Raw genomic sequence first — 21,909 nt, forward strand, 5'->3', positions numbered from 1 at the left:
GCGTGTATAGGTTGAAAAAGAATTGACAAGCTTTCGCTGTCTGTGGTCGTAGACGACGCGATCCGACCGACGACGCAATTATAAGCGAAATCGAGTCACGATCTTTATTTTCGCGTGGGAACTTCTGGTGTGTTACAATTCCGAGCTTAGGGACTGTGGAGTTTGTCTTTATTATGTGACGTTGACTGATTGTTTGTTAGACACGTGAGCCGGAAAATCGGTTCGTTCATTTCTCCTTTCAGGTAGAATTGAATAGGCCTTTCAGAATTTTCACAATTTCGTATAAGGTCGCCTGCTGTTCTAATATTTATGAGCAGGGGTGTACGTATTTTATTCTAAGAATGCTGTGTTAATTTACCATACAAAAGATACGCAGAAGAAAGTGACTAAACGAATTTTATTTCATTCTTGCAGGTTTGTTTATTCCGTTACGTGGTTTATAATACAATTTCAAATTGATTCGGATAAACTACGTAACAACGAAATTAGAAGAGCATTCGGTACTTCGACTTTTCATAAGATTATTTTACACAATCTCGTGGAAGGCAGTGAAATTTTCCAATAAAGTTACCATCGATCGAATTTAAGATTGCTCGCATCGAAGTAAAAGGTTGGCGAAAGTTGTATCGCGCTCGAGGTCATTCATGAATACTGAAAGACGTCGTGCCACGGAACAGGCTCGTGTCCGGCTATTAATTCACTCTCTGAATAAGCAACGGGGAGATTTTTTTAATTAAAACGTGCGGTCTTTCTAATTAAAAAGCGAGCATTCATCGATTCGCGGCGCCTCGTCTTAAGATTTTCTCTCGCAGCCAAAGGAATATTCTGAATGGGAAAAAAATGAAGGTAGGAGAACAGAAAAGAGACAAGAAAGTAGACGCGCTCCCTTTCAAAATGCATAATTCAAACGTTTCTGAATATTCCGAAAATTTCAGCGCGAGCCGCGGTCGCGAGTCAAACACGCGATGCAAATTCACGTTTAAGTTTTAGTTTAAGTCAGCCAACTCGGAAAAGTCTTTAGTGATCTAATTCCCTTGTATAATGCACGTTGCGAAGTATTATCTATGCTTCTTTAACACCGAGACACGATATAACACTATCGCCTAAAGACACATTGAAGAAAATAATATTTCCAATAGAAACCAATCTTATAAAAATAACTTCAATCGTTTACAAGTAACGTAAATCAATATATTGTCAGCCCTGCAGCGATAGTTGTATAATATATGAAATTTGAGATCGTAGTAAAGGAAAGAAACAACAGAAAATCTCAATCTCCAACCGATAAAAACGATCATCAACGATCGGCAGTAAATTGAATGAAGAATGTTACAAATACAATTTTTTACAGAAGAATTAAAAAGAAAATAAAGAGACCACCTGGCTATAGAATTATAGAGCACAGTATAATTAAATTTAATATGCTAGCTGCGCGTGAAAATGAAACCTTGAACACAGTCCTGTAATATATTTCCTGTCTACTTTAAATTACCAGCACAAATCATTTAAATTAGCAAGACAGAAGATCCACGTGCCATCTTAGCACTTTTTATCCTAAACAAAAAGGCAACTTGCTAGTGAACTTGGTCGTACTCTTAAGCGCGCGAGAACGGAACGCAAAAGGCACAAAAAAGGGTGGAATTGAGGGGGTGAGTTTCCTCCACGAGGGAAGGGATCGTAACTTCGTCGAGCGTCGGCTAGAGGGCGGTGAATTTCCAACAACATGGCCGTCTAACACCGACACCCCGTGCAAGTCTCCACGAAGTTGACCAGTTTCAAGAAACCAGTGAATTTCATCGTTGCGCCTGAGGACAGTCCAAGCTTGTGAGTAACGACGCATTGTTCGTAATTATTTTTTTTATCGGTCTTTCGGTTAATTTTTCCAAAACAACGCAAATAGTCTCGACTCGAACTGCGTGCTTTGTCCGGCAAAGGAAACGCACCCCTCTCGCGTGTATCTCGCCACCCCGTGCAATGGTGTGCGTTGACATTGGCGATCAATAGAGCCAATGGTTAACGATAGACTCGATCGTCTAGAATTGTCGATCGATCGAGCGCTCGTCTTTTGACATTTCTTGATATTTAATATAGTAGGGAATTCTATAAAAGAAAAAATTGATTTCATCGAATCCTTTTATTATTGCACTTTGGCGATGTTTGTGTTGGGTGAAATCTCTCCAGGAAGTTGTGATTTATATTTAAAACAATAAAGTATAGTAAAATCGAAATTATTGAAAAATAATTTGAATGAAAGATAGTTCATCCTTCCTTTTTTTCCTTTTCTCCCTTCTTCTTTTCTTTTTTTTTATTTGTTTTCGAATGCATACTTTTAGTTGTACGACTGCGTTTCATGAATGAATAGCAAGAAGGAAAGAGAAGCAAAGCAAACACCACATGTTCGCATACTATTTATACGCGTTCATATCGTTTTATCCGGACTTTTAATCCATTCCATATTTATAACTTAAACTAACTTTTCCCCGCATTGAAACCAAAAGCCGCCCCTATAAATTTTCTCTCGTATAACTGAGAACGTTGATCTTTTAACCGCACTCTTTAAACCAACTCTTCCGTAACCTATGCCGCCAAACCAGCAGAGAGATCAAGTTTATTGGCAATTAACAATTTCCCTCGTTTTTTTATCCACAGTCGATGAACAAAGGAAAATGTGCGTTCGATAACAATTTAACGATCCATCACCCTTAATACCAGACCTTCTGTCTGTACGACACGTGTGAGTGTTTCTGTCTGTCACCGGGACCCTCGTTTCAGTCGAACAACGCCCTGTTCGGCCGTCCGCCCCCTCCGGATTTCAGTAAATGCCATTTCTACGCTGTTCACTTTTCTTTTCTCGCTGACTCAAGAAGACAGAAGAATGGTTCGGTGATAATTTCTGCGTCCTTCACGACGTTTCTGCGTCTTCGTATTTTTTTATCACGTTTTGTTAACGTCGCGATCCTCCATCGAAACTTGTAAGAACCTTTCGTTCTAAATCCCTGTCTTTCTTTCCAACGATATATTTTTCACAGTCTCCAGAAAATAACACACAGATGCTGTAATTATTCGAACGATACCTTTTTTTCGCATTTTATATAAAAGCTAAGCAAGGATTGTTCCCTGCTATTGTCAACACAGACGATTCTTTATTACATTTAACAAACGTCATTCAACAGACCACCCAGTTCCCGCGCAATTACACACGCGATTTGTATTGCAAATATTTTTAACCCCATTATATAAAATCGAACCTGTATCGATGATGCATTGACATAGTATTAATCTTGTTGTTAATTAGATGGTACTGTTCGTTCAATTAGCAGCGTTAACCAAATTCCTCCTAATGATCCGTTTCGTTGCTCCGCCATGGGACAAAGGTTATTTTCGCGAATTAAATAGTAATTGTACCTGTTCGTGTCGCGTTGAATTTTATCAGCCAGAAATTTTCACCGACGCGACGCGGCATCGTCGATGCCATCGATCGACGACAACCTTGCCTCTGTCGATGATCCTTACTTACTACGTATATCGACGTACATCACGAACGTACATCACGAACGTACATCACGAACACTCGTCAAGCAATTTATTTACGATATGAGCGTAAAACGCGTACCGGTCGTTTCGAAATGAGAATTCGATTGAAAATTCAACGACGACAAACGCTGTCGATTCGCGCAAGTAGCCGAGTCAACGTTTCACCAGACACGGCGGCTGACTCCAAGATATTCGTTTCACGTGCTCGTGTTTGACATTTCATGAGATCGTTCGATGCTCGTTCGAAAAGCGAAACGCTCTTTGACAAGGAACGGATCGCTTTAATTCACCGCCTCTTGCATATATCAACAGGTGCATAAAATTGCACACGGCTCAATAAACGCCTACTTGAAGTTAGAACTATAATCTTTTGACATCTGGACGCGTATCATTTCGACGATTCAACTGATTATTTAACTGATTCTATAACGCTCTTGGAAAATTGGCTAGCTAAATAACTAACAAAATTTAATGATAAATTTACATATTATTAAACTCTTTTATTCAATCAAGAAATGAAAAGACAAGAAAAGGAGAAGGATTATTAGTAATCTTCAAAAACTTAAGAAGTATCGATTACAGATCAAGATCTCATAGATTTATTATTAAGATTGCTAGACTGCTCTTAGGAAAAATACCAGTATTAGTGATATAACTGAGTAAGCTGAACACGCCAGCAAAAAGGGAGTGGCTAACATTCGATGCCAGTCAGAAGTTTGTTTGGTGGTTTAGGATTACTCATCGACGCGAATTCGAGCCGAATAAAAGGAGAGAGCGAGATTGATGTCGAAGGCTTTCGAAAGCTGTTCCTTCGAAAAGAACCGATCTTACGTCCCAGAGTCTTCACTGGCTGTGAAATTCGGCTGTCTGGGCTTCTCCGTCCCATTTTCACCCTCATCGAAATATCGAATATCAACGATAAACGTATCTTGGTTGGGACGTAATACCGATAGCAAGCAAGCACAAATTTTCCCTGGCAACGTTAGGCTACGCCTCACACGTGAAACAAGACCGCATGACCTAAATCGCTTCTCGAGTAATTTGTTCCCGGAACACTCTGTTCCGCTGCTTAGAGATTGCTTTTCCAATGATAGCGCAATTTATTTTAGGATAAAAGAATACCATAAAACAAGTCAAAGGGGCGTTCAATTAACGTATCGTAGACGATAAAAAAAGAACATTAGAAACGTTGAATGTAACAGGCACAAATTTAATGAAAGAAAATTATTTCTAGCGAGAAGAGAATTTCTTTCACACTCTTTGTCATTAGTTGATAATATCCTAAAAACCGATAAAAATGACAACGCTCGTTTTCTTCAGACAGACAGATATTCCCTAGGTGAAGATTTGATACCTATTGCCGCACATAAAAGTCTGCTTTACGGTTTCTTCGAAACACTCGATCGCCTTTATCGCTCGTTCACCGTCGCTCGTATTTATTGCGACTTCCTATATCTTCGGCTTCGTGTTTCTCGCGTGAAAATCGTGGCCATTTCTCAGCAATTTCTCATCTATTACGAGTCGTTTTTGTGCCCAGCCTGCAGCGTTTGCGCATTGACCACCCTCGGTAGAGGGTAGAAAACCTATACTTGGAACGATTACATTCTTCCGAGCTCGTAATGATACGTTAAAAGAAGATGTTAAATAAGAAAGGAGCAGTAATTGAAAAATAAATAAAAATAGTAAGTGTTCGAATACTCTCTGGTGCTTGTGTACATCCTCTGCCAGGGATATCATTTATTCGCTTCCATAGATCGGTTTCACACGGAGATACACGTATCGCGATACATACGTGTATCACGAGCTGCGTACCGTATAAATGTCGCCATTCGTTTTAATGTTTCGTCCGCTGCCTTAGTACGAAAAATATCGTTGCCAAGATAGACGAAATGAGTATCACATCCCATCTCACGAGAATCGTGATGTTAAGGCTTCCATTGGTGTACATGTATATTCAGTACCTATCATATGCATATCACGATACGCATATCTTCGTACGAAACCGGTCATACTATTTAACAAACTTCATCGAACAAAGGATTTCTAAATCGCGTACGAAATTTGAAAACCAAATAAAAAGTAGAAAAATGCATGCAACCAATATTGATACGAAACAAACGATCGGTGTGTATATTTAAAACGGGGAAAAACAATGCTCCGCCAATGCTCCAGAAAATGTTCCGGAGTGGGACGAAACGGGATGAAAATCGCTTTAAAAATTCTACTCCCTCGAACGAATACGATGTAAACTCGACGAGTCTCATTGTTCACCGTCTGAATGTGAGTTGGCGCATCGGATGCAACGCGGCCCTATTTCGAGAAAAAAAGGAAAAAAAAGCTTGAAATGGGTTGCTTAAAAATTTCAGCTATCTCTGTTATAATATTTAATACAGCTGAGTAAAATATCCTGTAAACAGGGAAAAATATCATCCTACACATGAAGCAACGTGTAATTTCGCAAACACGTCACACGAACTGAAACAATAAGAATTGATCGTTAATTTTGTTACGATCAATCTGTTGATCATATATGTATGTTGATCATATATATATATATAAGAAGGATAAATTATTATGTCGGTAAAATTATATATTAAAATAGTATATTAAAAGAAATCGAAATTCGAAACCGACGTAACACGAATTGTATATGTTCTGCACGTACATTATGACGAGTTAATAACAACGGTACGATATCATTCTTCCAAACAAATAATGGTAGATATGAATAATTGAACGGAAAATGAAAACCGCCAACCCACCTGCGGTTTTGATGCGATTTTAACGTGCTTGTTAATCGCTTTTTCCCAGATAATTCGTTGATTTTCGTTTGCTTGAATTATTTTGCATTTCGCAACGACCCGTTGGAATTGGACTTTATTTCGTACTTCTATTCAAAACTTCGCATTTATAAAATTCCGCGTGAGAGGAATAAACAATCGGTCTTCTTAGATATGGAAATAGAAAATGGACTTCAGGTTAAACGTTTTCAATTATTTCACGGGTTTTGACGCCGTAAGACGTTAAGAGTGAAAGAAAACGGGGAGATTTAACAATAATCACAGGGGCAACAGTTCGCGAATGAAATGAAATAATAAAAGGCAGTGGATCGTTGGAACCTCCAACGGAATCGTCTGTGAAATTGTCTCCCCCCATCGTGCTCGACGGAGATCTCTGGTTGATGTTTGGGCAGGGTAAACTTTTGCCGCGAAGACACCGAGATTACCACGTCACCCTGGGGGTTTAGCATCATCGCAGACGCGACCACCTTGTTCTCCAAACTTCCACGAAAAGGCACCACAATAGCGGTCGAAGTTCTTGCACGAAAGGACACGAAGCCGAGGGTGTTTGTTGTCTCCGAGACAATGCGCCTTCTTGGTCTGACTATGAAACTTCTCGAAGGGGAGAATACTCAGAAACGAAAGAAAAACGACAAGTGTCAAAGATGAATGAGAAAAAGAAGAAGATAAAACGAGAAAGAAAAGACATAGCTCGTGGTATTCTCGTGATACAAAGTGAATTGAAAAAGAATGACTCGCGTATTATTCAGGGGAGAGATACGTGGGAACGTTAACGAGGCTGAAGGTGTTCGCTCGAGAACTATAAAAACTATTGGCGTTTAATCTACTAATTAAGGTTTCTCGAGCTAATTAGCTGGAAAATGAAACAGCCTGTGAAGACGCCATTCTTCGCCCGAACGTTTCCGAGGAAACTCGTAAAAAATCTATATTATAAAACTTTCAGAGAAAGCATTAAACGCGATTTATTTCCACGTCGAAGAACATTAGAGCATCCACAATCTCTCTCAAGACGAGACCACATCCAAATTTCCATTTTTCATATTGCACCTATCAACGAGCTTCCATCTACCTATCTCCGTGAAAAGATATGTTCAACGCTAAAACGAAAAATCGCTCGCTTCAGCTTCGTTCGCCGTTCTGCAACTCTAAACTTCAGACAGCTGCAAGTAGAGACGGTCGTGCGTGGTCGGACACAGGCCAGATCGAAGGGAGACGAAGTGAAACGAGGATATTTGGATGCATAGACGATGGAAGAAAAGGAGTACGAGAGTGAGACGCGAAGATCTATCAAGGTAGTCGCGGAGAAAGAGAAAGACGAAGGAAGAGTTAGACAGGGAGCGTAGGGGAAGGGATGAAGCGGAACGAAAGGATGGCAGAAACGGGGGTAAGAATGGAGAAACTAGGACGAAAGGTGCGAGCCCAGGATGACGGTGCACTAGCTGGGGCCACTGACATGAGACCGTCCACTTCTATCGAGGGGTGTACGGCCATTGAATCCACTGGATTTTCACCCCTCCCCGGTGCAACCTACTTTACCAGCTACTTCGTTCGTTTGCCTCGCGCGAACCCGTCGAGTGGTCGTCTTATTTCGACGACCTGTATCCGATGCGAGTGCCGGCATTCCGGCAAGCGAGCAGTGATTTCAAACCGTAGCGAATTCTCGCTGCTCCCTCGGCACTTTTCTCCAGAGCGAGCTCCCAACGCGAGGAAACGAGCAAACGAGCGGTCCGGATTTGCACCAGACCGCGAACATTGCCCGTATTAGGCAAATTGCCTCGAGTGTCTTATTATCAAAGTTCGTTCGACGCTGCAGGAGTTTCATCGAAACGATAGAATTAATTAGATCGACGTATGTTAACGAATCTATGAAGATAATTTTTTTAATTGATAGTTTTGTACGGGGGAATTTAGTCTAGAATGATCTCAGAGGAGGGAGAAGATCGATATTTAGGAATGTGAGTCTGTATATACATTATATATGTTTGGGATGAAAATATAGAAACACAAGGATTTCTAGTAATCCAGCTCCATAACACGTAATTGTAACTTTTTTCTGCCTCTTCTACGTTTGTTCAGTAGATCTTTCGCTCCTCCCATGCCAAAGGCAACGATATCAGTAGTACAAGGAAGCTGAAATTTTGGTTCAGGAATAGGAAGCAAAATACAGACGTGGCGGTCGTATCGTACACGAAGTGTGAGTGATACAATATCCGTGGTGCAATTGCCGCCAGTTTTTCTCTTTTATCTTTCCCTCTTTCTCCCTCTTTTTCTTTCTATTTCTCTTTTTTTGCTTCTGCCTGCTTCTCTGAAGACATTCAGATGTTCGTGCGGCCGTCCTTGCTCTAATTCAAGAGCGATGAAACTTCCTCAGATTGTAAACTTTCCGACTATTCTATCGCGGGATTAACGTGTACGATTGCTCGCTGCTGTTACGATTGTTTGTTTCTTGAATTTCTGAACGAGCTTACAGTTGCAAGAAATTCTAATAAGGATTAAAACTCGTAAATTCTTGAATAGAAAATACTAACAACACTTACGCCATACTATTTTCGAAAATTCTTCGACGTTTTGGGATTATTGATATCTCGGAATACAAATTGTTAGCACTTTCCAAACGTCTGACTCTCAGGCTGTGCTATTCTACTCAGTTTACGTAGATGATCCTCTTGCTATGTTGTGAGATTAGTCAGGCACTATTCTACTTGAAGCTACAAACATTAACATACCAATATCACTCTTGATAGAATGTACAACTCTGCATGTCTGCACACGAACGATCACGTTCTATTTACTCGACGACGCGTGACTTCCTTCTTACCCATTTGCCCACAGCCGACAACCTTCCGCTCGTCTGAACACGAGTAGTCAAATCTACTTGTTGTTCCACAGTATTTACCCGACTGTGAATCAATGTCATTATATTTCTCCAATTATAACTAATAGGAAATACCACTACTTAATTTATCCACAAATCAACCTAATTTTACGATCCAAATTTCGCTACATACAGTATCGTTCTACTGTTTCTACATCTACTTATCACATCGAATAATTACCGAATTTGATAAACACTACGCTAACGAATCTGAATATTCCAGAATATCGCCGAATAAACATTTCAAATAAAAGCAGATGAATGTCTGGTTAATGGTATCTACATAAGACCGTAACCGCAAGGAAAGAAATTCTTACGAGAAGGAGAAATAGATACTCGTTGCTTCTAGCAAAGGCTGGTCTGTAGATCAGTACACGAACAATCTCGCCTTCCCACGCAATTCGTGCACCGAGCCAAAACGTTCCACCTACGCCAAGTAATTCTATCTAATTGCACATGTCCGCCGATCGCGCGAACTAAGCGCGTCCCACGTTTCAGCTCTCTTTTTCGACGATTCGAGTTAAAAGCATGACAGGCACCGCATTGTCACGGACTCGCTTCCAAGGTGATACATTTTTAACGTTCCAGCCGAGCATTTCGAGCGACACGTCGAATTAAAGCTGCCACGCTCGCGGCAGCCGTTTGACTGACGGCTTCCGGTATAAACGTTTCTACTGTCACCTAACTGAACACCTACGATAGGATAGACCGAAAGAATTTCCCATTTGGCAAGGCGATAGTGTAAGTTAAGGAACAGGGTTCGCGCTTTATGCGGAATGATCCTTCGTGCATTTAAAGGAAAGCAGGAAATTGGATCTTTCCGCACACCTTTCGCATATAATATTGATCTCCCGACTCAGAAGCTTTAAGAGCTAAGTACGTTCTTAATTACGTTCTATATAATATTATTACGTAGTTATTACAGAATTCATATTCTTATGATTGTAATTTAAATTGTCCGATAGAATTATACTAGTATTTAACAAGAAGAATATCGCAACTTCGTTAAAGTATTTGGGACACGAAGAATATTATTTAAATTATAAAAATGGAAAACTCTACCATCTGAATTCTTAAACATTAAAGATTCAAAACGTTCAAACTCTACTATGTCCCTCTCACGAACTTTAATACCATCGATTATGTATTTAAGCGACGTAATACTCTGCCACCTACTCGAAGTTCCGTACAATTTTGTAAGGGAGACCTGACTAATTGATCATCCCAATGTTTCCAAAACCCACACACTCGACCAAGCCTGATACTCCGCAATCTATACAACCTCGATTTTACATTCCATATGTCCAGAAGGTATCAAACCAATAAAGCCAGAGTTTGTTCGTACCGGAAACAATCAAGACGCCGGACGAATCGCGAGATAGGTCACGTAGCGGCTGGATCGTTCCGATATCGATCACCAGTCAGAGAATTATCCCCGTTACGTTAATTCCCGTTGGAAATCGTCGAATTCGGCAAGAACCGCGCGTAGCACAGATCGTTGTTTCGTCCGCGGGAGCTTAACTGCGCTCGTCCCTTTTTAATAGCATGTTATCGGGCCAGCAATATTAAGTTGCGATACGATATCACAGTAACATTGACATAGTAATAGCATACGTGTATCGTAAATTTCGAAATAGATGTGAACTACATTATTAGACAAATGTTTGGCATTTTACTAGTGTTCCATAAAATTTCATTTCGAGGTGATAGAAATTAAATTCAATTGCATATGATACACGTACTTTCCCTATTTATAATACTCGCCATTCTATATAGAATATAAGTAAAATAAATAAAACAATATAATAATGGATATCAACGAACCAGTTCTCCTAATCTTTCATCGTACATCACATAGAAAATAGTTAGAGGATATTTTATCAGTAAATGTAGTAACTACTTTGTTGCACCATTGCAAGCGGCTTACGATCAATATACATATGATCGTTGTCTGATCGACAAAACATTCGTTCGTGATGTTACCGACATGACATAGAGATGTTTCGATGCTGTATTGTTATGGATAAGTGGATTTGTTTATATACTAAACTCCATATAATATCGTGAACACGTCTGATGATGTTTATACGCTGTATAGTTAGGTGGGCGACGGCCTTAAATATCCGAAGGAGTCGACGGCTTTAAAGTCAGTCGCAACTGCGCCAGGTCGACCGATAAACGGGAAACTCGGCCACTGGGTCAACGACAGATGCAGCTGGTGCACTCGCACCGAGACACACCCCAACCCCTCGCCCCTTCATCCCCCGCTCTCTCCAGCACGCTTGTTTTTTCTATGTTTTTCTTACTTTCTTCTGGGTTCTCTGTCTGTCTGTCTATCTATCTCTCTCTCTTTCTCGGTTTTGCTTTTTCCGTTGCTCTTCTTTTTTTCGTCATTCTCTACCGCTATTTTTCAAGTTGGTCTTCTCTCTGCTACTGTGCCTACTGGCTCGCACTCGATGAATCCGTGTCGCGTGACATGAACGAGAATCACTCGAGGATTCTGCGAGCTGTGGAGATAAGGAAGTGTGGGTAAGTGGCGATGATGGAAACAGAGTGAGGAGCTATAGTTGCCAAGAAGCTTTTTTAAGTGCGGTTTGAAAGCAGAAGAGAAAAATTACACCGCACCTATGATATATTAAAGTCAATAGTTCTTGCATTGCGTACGACAATGGAAGCTCGCACGCGTTTCGGCATTGAAAGCTGCGTTGCTATTGGGAGGGAAAAAGTTCACCGACAACTTTTCTATCTTACACGTAAAAGCTTGAATCCATTAAGGCCGGCAACGCAATATTTCGTTTGCAATTTTGTTTCAATCAATCTACGTTATCGAATTCCTTGAAATTACGAATACAACATTTTCGTTTGTTTCTCCTACCGCATTGATTCTGCGATTTTAAGATGTTTGAAGAAATTAAAGATTTATAGCTCAATAATAAATTATTTTCCTGTAAATTAAAAAGCAGTATACTTTTAAAAAATATCTATTGCAATAGATTTTTCTCAACAACATCTACAGTTCTACAGGCGTCTACATAATTCCACAATATTCCGCTGTTCATTTCTTAATGAATTAGTATAGTTCCTTGGATATTACGATTAATTCCTATCGCCCTTTTCTCCCAGTAGCCGACTGTTCGCCGTTAACGAGCAGATTTTTTATTGCAGGCGACTAAAGAAGGAAAAAGAAATAGTCAAACTGGCACCGTTCAAGTTTCCCTTTTCAAAAATGTCCAAGTCGCGCAGCAGCGACGAAAAGGACCGTGAGAAGGACAAGGACAAAGAATTGGAATGCAAAATGGAGAAAGACAAACATTACGATAAAGAAGCGGACAAAGGCAGCGACACGGAACACGAGGACGAAGAAAATGCGCAAGAGGACGAGGAGGATAACGCGAATGGACGAAACGTTCAACTTCCAATGAGTCAACTGCAATTGACCACCGAAACTGAATCCAATTTAAACTCGGCGATATTCGATTCCAACAGCCTGATGGTGAGGAACGAACAAGCCATACCGAGCTCCCCTCCTCCTTCTTACGAGCACGTTATCGAACAGGTGAAGATCTGAGTTGACCTAACCGAATAAAAGAACTAACTCGCTCCGTTTCATTCGATCACCAAAATCTTTAAGATGGAAATACTTGATTCCAAATTTTTCTACGCGTACAGTAAGATCAAAGTTTCTTTTGAGAATATTCCATTGAATATTTCGTCGTTGAATGTTGGAAGTTTTTTAATTTAACTTTTTTTTAAGTAATTTTCGAAAGATGAGAGATTTCTCATTTATTGTTTTAAGTGTTAGGCGAGAGCTTAAGCTTCGTGGTATGATACAGATTTTTATTGAAATTTTCTATTATACTCTGATGTAATTTTAGACGCGGTTGGAGCACGCAGCCGAGGTTCAGAAGTACGAGGGTGGAAAGAACCTCGGGAACGACGCGTCTGGCGAAGATAATAGAACAAAAGCACCCAAGATCCTTCACAAGTCGAGTAAAGAGTTATACAGAGCAGTGGCGAAACAGTGGGGCATCACTTGCAAGATGAGCGACCACTGCAGATGCTTGGACTGTCAGGTAACTTGCCCTTGTACAGCACGAATATCGAATAACCCACATTTTCAAATATTCTACGAATACTTTGTTACTTTTTCAAGACAATATGTGCGTAGTAAAATCGAGAGTACATGCACAGTAGAATTGTTAAAATATTTTCATTTGCTTTCAAAAACATTCTTTCAAATTAAGTTCATTTCAAGTTGTTCATACGAATTGAATGAAGTGTTCATATACTTATGAGCAGCAATATATATATTTCAGTAACGTACAATTGAACATGAAAACTCATAAATTGCCTTCGCAGAGCTGTTATTTCGACTGCGAGTATGACAAGAATGAGAATCAGAAGACTGACGGTGGACTAGGCGCCGGCACGCCGATGTTCATTTCCGAAGTGATGCAAGGTTCCGGTTGCGTTCTGTTCTAAGACAGCGGAAACGAACCTCCATGGCGACGACACGGTCTTCACCGTGTGCTTCCATAAGAAGCAAAAGTTCACGTGATTGCGCACAAATCAGGTTGACTGTTTCCTAATGGACCGACGAAACACGAATCAGTTAGTTATTGACCGTCATCCTATGACGATTTGAGATGAAATTGCTAATAACATAAACAGCCAGCCAATATTTAAAACTTTATAATCGAAAGAATATATGTAAGTAGATCTTCGTGAATTTTCATTTAGAAGCTCTTGGTTCAGGAAAATTGATCGGCATTAGAATTAAAATGATCTCTGTGTGGGAAATATCGAACACTATACAATGCCCTACAATTTCGAAGGTTTCTAAGAAACAATGATCATCGAATGATATTGTTGAAAATAAAAAATTCGAATTTGAAGGAAAGCTGTTCAGATAAAAAAATTGCAAGTCGCGTGTTTGTGTCCCAAATTTAATTCACGAAGAAGTTCATTCTATAGAGGAAAGCGAATTTTCGTTTTTGAGCATCACAGATGTTGATGAAATTTTTCGAGGTGGTATCTCACGAGAATTACCCTTTTCATTGAGAAGTATTTTCGATAATGTCAAGCAAACTGCAGTGTGCTTTAACAAAGAAGTTACTAGAGGAAGTATCGAAGTCAAAAAGAAAGATTTCAACTTGTCAATTGTATACATATTACTCGTTGCATTTTCACTCGGTGGTAGACGATTGGTAAACGCTCGACCAATTTGTACAATAGACGTAGAGTTAACGTTTAAACGACCTCGCTGTTGAGATTGTTTAAAAATTCATTGTCCATGTCCGACCGAAATGATACCTACTCGATTCTCAAGAATGTTAATATCGATATCTGAACCGTGTTGCTCATAGATGATGTACATTTAATCTCCCCGGGTCCTATGGATTGAACTTGATTAGCTTGATAAAACTGGACCAATTTGCGATCGTGAATTTCAATTCGAATTCTTCTATTACAAGAGAGTGTGAAATTTTATCGATAGAAGGATTTCATCTGGGGAAATTACAGGAAAAATATACATTAGCGTAAATGTTAGCCATGTTATAAACGCGGTATATAAATAATCGGCGTATTGTCTCGAAAACTCAATACTATTGTAAATGATCACTTTTATGCTTTGTTACATCGACTTGCTGCGTATTTTCTCTAGCTCGAGGAATGAGACGAATCAATTACAGTTCGAAAAAAGTTACGTACATCGTTAATAAGTACATAGATTGCGGATTTTTATGCGTTTATGAAAAAATCTAAAAATGCAAAAATGCATAAAATGCAAATTGTACGCAAAAATATGTAAAATATGTAAAACATCTAAAATACTCATAAAAATATGAGTTTCATAAATATCCGCAATTTGTTAATAAGGAATTATAAAATTCAGATAAAACGAAAGTTTCTCTGTCTTTCATAGGCTAAACACGTCTTTTTATCAACTACTTTTACTATTATACACACAATTTACATTTTTCGACAACGATAAACAGGCCTATTATTTAACCATTTCATGTGTTACCATCCATATACACAAAATAGCATTTTTAACGAACAAACACCATTCAAAGATATTCTATCGTCTTCTCGACTCGACGAGTCTACTCCAATGGAACATTAAAGAACATATAAATAATAAAACATATAAAACTAATTTAGGGAAGCAATATCTATATAATTTACTATGATTATTACAACTACCATCGACCAATAACTTTTAAGCAAATCTTCGAACAACTAGAAAAATGTTTATTGGATTAACATTGATTTTTCACACAACACGAAAAACCACTTACTCTGCTGAAAGCAAATATTGAGTCAAATAGTACCGGCCATTTCCGGTACCGCTTTCTTTCTCAGTCTCCGCGGAACGAACGGCGTTAAGCTGGCTTTTACGCTAGAAAATTAGAAAGCATTCCCAAAGGAGCAACGGCCGCGATCTCATTCCTCGAGAAAGAAATCGAAAGCTGTCGATTCAATGGCCCCTGTCGATTCTTCCTTGCGGCAAAACGCGCGTAGCTAGATGTGTAATTAACGATTGTAATTTACACTGATTTCCCGCAATACGCGTCCGAGGAAATCGAAACTCGAAACACATGAAAGTATTATAGATCGAGCGTCGAATACGTGTATTCAATGGTGTCTCGTTTGCATCTTTGTTCGCCGTACGAACGATTCTGATTCTTTAATATTTTTAACACGTTAAGTGCCACGTTGGTCATCGATGACCGATAGGAAACTTTTCGTGCAGGCTTGAAATTCTCTTCAAATAATTACAATATGTAAAATATTATTTGAAAAATAATATTGCCTAAAAATAATATGCATAGCATATTAATTCATATGTTGAATTTGTATTTTATCAGAACTTAATTAGAATACACTTCTTTATACAATTTAGTAATTGTATTGAAGATCTTTTTGAAAAAAGAGTCTATAGATTTACGATAAATGGAAATTTTTGAAATGATCGCGGCACTCAACGCGTTAAACCTCTCTCTATGGCAGATTATATCGTCTACGATTTTCTTGGGTAAACGATAGTCAAAGTATCGCGAAAATATAGTATGAAGACATTCTTACGACTCGGTAGATTTTGTTCGTTTACTCAAACCCGGTTCGACTTTTCATTTTTTTCTTTCCATTGTTTTAATTCAATTAATTCTGACCTATCGCGCTAACGTAGTTTATCTAGGGATACAACGATATCGATTCTTTGCTGCAACGCGAAAATTCGATTTTACTGCTGTAAAGGCAAGCTTCGGGTCTTCGAGATGAACGCGAGCATCGCAGCTATATATCGTTTTTTCGAGGACTCTATTGTAAATGTTGTACTCGTTGCAACTCATCGAGCGATTCAGCAGCGAGAAGATAAATAAAACTGAGGTAAAAATCTCAAACGACACGATCGTCCACTGGTGTACGTCGATCGGGTCAATCTGAAACATAATACAGTACCTGCCTATACACTTATCTTTTCAAGATACTGTTGTTCAAGATACGAGAGTTCTTTTGTACTTCGCGCCGAAGAAAACACGAACAATATTTCACGTGCGTGAACAGTCGATCCTTCCCGCCATTGTTAAACCTGTTTTTCTATCGGTGAGAAGCATCCTTTTGTACGAATAACGCGCGATCCTTTTACCTACGTGCGCTAAAATGGTAATTTACGTATCGAAAAAAACTTTGCTCCATTTGGAGAAAATTTAAATTTTATTTGACAAGTATAGTAAAATTATTGCTGCCTTTTATAACAATAAAAGTGATTGAAAGATATAACTTTTTTTCTCAAAAGGTATAAGAAAGGGAAAGATATCTAATTCTTGCTTGAAGAAGATTAAAAATTTATATCGTGTTAAAGGGTTCAAAAAACGATAGAAATATTTTTATATACGTTGAACCAAATTAATCGTTTTCTGACAAACAACCGAATCCATAATTTTCAATTTAACCTTTAATATTAAAGTTGCGTAACGAAAAGGAGCAGGGTATCTCGACGTGAACGACCAGTCGCACAAATTACATAATTTCACTATAGTCAGTGGATCATTTTCACCTGAACACCTGACATACTCTGCACACATTTCATTTACAATTAATCGATTCCTTGCGGAGCTTGTGTATGTGTGTGCGTGGAAAGAGACGAGATAGAAATCGAAAAACATATAAGAAAAAAAAGAAAAAGAGAGAAAAGTGAGATACGTATGTATAGTATTTTTCTGGGCCGCGAATTTTTCATTAAGATGTCATTACCTTGAATGACAAAACTTGTAACGATTATTATAATCTCTACTATATAATATATTCATGATATGAGACAGTATAATTATGATAACGATTACAACATTTAACAAAATACTATTGTAAAACGGCCGCGAGACATGATTATCATATATTTAAGACAAAAATAGAATGTATATTACTGTTGGAAATTTTAAAGATATTAATCGAAACAAGTGAAACTATTTGACGATGAAATTCTACAGGAATCCAGCCGTATTTTGAGACTTCTCAAAAAGAACTAGTAAACTGTAACATTTAAAATATTATAATTAGACTGTAGATTTGTATGCATTTGTGGAGAATTTAAATGTGTAAAATATATGAAACGATATAACATACAAAATGTAAAGATAATACCCAAAAGCATAAAAGATATCCAAAGTAAAGTACTCATCCTAATATCTAAAATCTAGAGAATGAAACTAATCTCTGTCTCTATCTAGTATCTAGATACTATTTCTTTAGTTACGTACATAAAAATTTGAATCTACATGAAAATCCGCAGTCTAATTATGATGAGACAGGTAAAGAGTTTTTTTAAACACAAAGCTGTTGTAAAATGTCAATTCCCTCGCATCAAAATCTACTATCGTATAATCCAAATACATATTCTACAATTAGTGTATAAGTCGCAGGTTCGAAGGACAGAATTTTTATATCTCAAAATAATCTATGCATTTGTCAAGTGTTGAGTTTTGTTTCAAAAGAGGATTTGTTGAAGAGGAAGAAACTATAATTTTGTTCCTTTGTGAGGGGTGAATTTAAACAAGCATGAAACTGTACCATCTCGTAGCCTAACAAGCACACACGCTAACCCGTATATGTGTGTGCTCGCGCGTGTATACATGTCGTTTATTCTGTGTATGTACGTTACATAGAGAGTAAAGTGAACGATTACCTGGTGAATCGTCGTTCCATAGAGAATATTGACTGTAAAACTCGATGTATTCTGGTAAGTTCGCACCAATAAAAAGTGGCCTAAAGTAGTAAAGTTTTCCATTCTGTCTCACCATTTCATCTCATCATTATGTCTGATGACCTATTTTTTCAGAGAGCTCCATAACCACTGAACGCTAGGCTTCCATCTATCATTGTTTATTAGGGTATCTTTGGCATTAATTATTAAAAAAGAAGTATTTCACACGTTTCACGTAATCATGTTTCCTCAAAGATCTTTTGTTCGAACATGTAGAGTTACAAGTTGTCGCAATGGAGAACATGTTTGGCATTGGCTGCCTATATACAGGCGCTGTAGAAGCGACTTTTTATAGATATCAATTTAAATATATATGTCGGAGATGAAAGGTCATCGGGGCCTTTCTTTTGGAATGTTTGGGAAAGTCCCCAATACTTTAGTCCAGACCTTTTATTATAGCTGCATTTAAATAATAAAACCGAGAAATAGTTGTTTATGATCTAATCCGAGTATGAGTGCCCGAGATTTATGACAGTGGACTTGGGCTCAAAGTGACATAACAGGTCGCTGAATGTAACCACGGTCACGGGAGGGACGTGTACCTAACAGAGGTATGGAGTAATTTATAAAGCTCTCCTTAAAAACAAAGATTGACCCGAAGGGAACAGGGAGTACAGAGAGGAGTATATAAGGGCAGTTCCACTTGGACTGAGATTCAGTCTGATAAGTTCTACTTGTACAGTGGACAAGTGCGTTGAGTCACATCAGAATCGTGGATCATATCGTATTTGTCATCCCGTTGACCGTGGATTCGTTATCGAACCTAAATTCATTGTCATCGACATCTCGATTATCCAATCGCCGCTACTTATTAAACTCTGTAATAATCACATTTTCATCAGTACAATATCATCTATAGTACATAACAACGATGGCCAATTCACGTGAAGATTCATTATACACCCCTAACCCCAATGATAACCCGACATATATATATACTAAGCTTGATTTAAAAGAATATCTTTTAAATAGATCTGCTCTCATAATTCAAATATAATTACCAATTAAATATCATTTAAGATATGTAGTGATTAATGTCACAGTATCTTACGTAAAGACAATGATTTAAAACACAACGCGGTGCAATTTGTTCATTAAAAAGCAGTCGAAAAATTACTTACTGTTCAAGAAATACAATCATTGATCATTAATTTTCAAGGATAAATTACAATCGTAAGTTCGCAGTCGCTTACTTGTTAATTGAAATACAGTTTGGAAGGTCTCGAAGTTCATACGTTTCGAGCAGCTGTATCAAATTTCCGACGACCAAAAATAGGTTTATTAAGTATATTCTTGTTTTACAACTCGTAGACACGCATGAAAACACTCGGTCAGTGGGAACGCTGAATGATCACGCAATTATAGCAGCAACCTTGCTTCTTTCCAGCAATTTGTACCGTTGTGTCTGACGTAAGCTCCCAGCAATAATTCTCGGAGAGCTCTTTATGCTACACGCTCGAATCGATTCTCTGATACAAACCTCGACCTCCTCGGAAAATCTATGAAAAGAGTGAACTGTATAAAAACCTACGTCTGCATCTCATACTCTATGATGTGTAGTATTTTTTACGAGCTAACAGCTTCTTATGTTTCTCTTTGTATAAATGTTTTTTCATTGGAATAATATTAATATCAACCGGCATTAAAACTCGTACAAATAAAATAAATTGTAGAAAACTGCGTTTATTTCCTATATTTTACATTTTCACGGTTTAGTCTATTTCTGATGAATTCGCTTTACTCGACAACACATAGTAAAACACGAATGTCAGCTTTCTCATTTTTTTAAAGGTCATCCGGATTCAATCCCTCGTTTCTCTTATTTTTCGTATTGTTCAAACGTATAAACAAATCTCATAAAAATCGTTAACGAAGTCCCTTTCCTAGAAATTCGTCACAAATAATAAAAAGTTCCTTCTGTTAGATTTATTGTAGAAATTAATGATGTAATATGTTGCGGCAGAAAAATATGTACGACGTCGCTGACGATAACGATGGAACCAAAGTCCTGAAGGGAATCCAGGGTCTAACAGTCTAGTCGTAACGATTTCACGCAGCTAATTCATAATTTTCGCGCGTGTCCTTGCTGTAACATGCGCTGGACACGATGCATTCCGGTTTTTTCCCGATCGTAAATAACCAAGTAACGTCCGTCGGCTGGAACGAGTCCGGGATCTCGATGACGACACGGTTGTTTAACCGCGTGTGCGGAACACTTGTCGGTTGCGCGTGTTTTTCCTACTATTTTTTCCATAAACTACTCTTTCAAAACCTTGTTCTCTTTTTCCATACGATCATTTCTTTTTACTTTTTTTTTACGAATCAATCTGACATCAACTATAAACGGAAATAATAATTCTTTATATCAAGTTACGTTGTACTTTTCAAAACAATTTCCTGTGATTTTAAATTTAATTGCAATTTATTCCTTAAATAAAACGTTCTATTCAAAACGAAATTATTCCGTAAAATGAGAAAATCGTGTCAATTACGTTTTCAGTTTATAGTCGTTTGTTCTTCACGTCTACGAAACGAGAGTGAATTTTTCTCGTGTAAATCCGATAAAAAACAAACGTACATTTCATCGTGGTACATATTTTTTAAATGTACAGAAGAGTATATCGCTCACGGTAACGAATTCCTTTCTCTGTTTACACTTTTATCGATATCGCTTATTAAACAGCCGGCAGTGTCGCTGCATAATCTGTGTGTTCCTCTTTGTCCTGCTTCCTTCTCAACTTTGTCTCCGTCTCTATTGCCAACCGTGCCATTGGCGTGCCATATGTATACAATTGCATGCTTGTTTCTCTCCCACTCTCTCTCTCTCTCTTTCTCTCTCTTTCTCTCACTCTCTCCGTCCCTCTCTCTCTCTCTCTTCCAACATTGCATTCCTCTCTGTTTTCCTCGCAGAGTATTCTTTCACGTGTGACAAACTGCCATATATTTTTTTGAACACGTAAATGGATATATGCACTGGGATATCTCGGATTTTGTAACTACAGTTTTATTTACAAAGGTCTAGTTTCTGTATAAAGCAGTTGTCCATATTTCAACAGAATCGTTGTGCAGCTTTTTGCTATCTTCGTTGATCACTCAATTCAATCTCGTTTGTCTCTCCAGTCATAGTTAATTATTTCGCGTTAAGACGATTCATAGTATTCAGTTTATTAAGTTCTCTATATCTACAACTTCTTATTCCACGGAAAAAAATATGTAGTTCAAGGTCTTATTTTCTATTTTCATGTATGATTTCATATTTATTGCAAAACAGATCATATCATATATTTATACATATATACATATACCTGCAAGGACTCGAAAGTGATCTAACTAAAATTCATTTGTCTCTATTATTGATATTTAATTTCATAATTATAGAATTTTCTATTTAAAGAAACTATCCAGTTAACAGGTTAATATAAGCCTTGTCTAAT

The 21,909-nt window shown here is 38.1% G+C and overlaps 1 protein-coding gene across 1 annotated transcript; it reads left to right on the forward strand.

Moving 5' to 3' along the window:
• Positions 1–1,676: 1,676 nt before the first annotated feature.
• LOC138178011 (general transcriptional corepressor trfA) lies at positions 1,677–18,706 on the forward strand. Its single transcript, XM_069109416.1, has 4 exons — positions 1,677–1,824; positions 12,376–12,766; positions 13,086–13,283; positions 13,570–18,706. Exons 2-4 carry the CDS (start codon positions 12,437–12,439, stop codon positions 13,690–13,692), a joined length of 651 nt encoding a protein of 216 aa, XP_068965517.1. The 5' UTR covers positions 1,677–1,824; positions 12,376–12,436; the 3' UTR covers positions 13,693–18,706.
• Positions 18,707–21,909: the final 3,203 nt, after the last annotated feature.

This window comes from Bombus flavifrons, chromosome 3 (assembly GCF_040668555.2).
Source record: "Bombus flavifrons isolate JBK064 chromosome 3, iyBomFlav1_principal, whole genome shotgun sequence".
Taxonomy (NCBI): Eukaryota; Metazoa; Arthropoda; class Insecta; order Hymenoptera; family Apidae; genus Bombus; species Bombus flavifrons.

Coding starts and splice junctions, on each gene's coding strand:
- LOC138178011 (XM_069109416.1), top strand. CDS start 12,437: ATGTCCAAGTCGCGCAGCAGCGACGAAAAGGACCGTGAGAAGGACAAG. Junction 12,767..13,085: donor ACGAGCACGTTATCGAACAG/GTGAAGATCTGA, acceptor ATGTAATTTTAG/ACGCGGTTGGAGCACGCAGC. Junction 13,284..13,569: donor GCAGATGCTTGGACTGTCAG/GTAACTTGCCCT, acceptor TTGCCTTCGCAG/AGCTGTTATTTCGACTGCGA.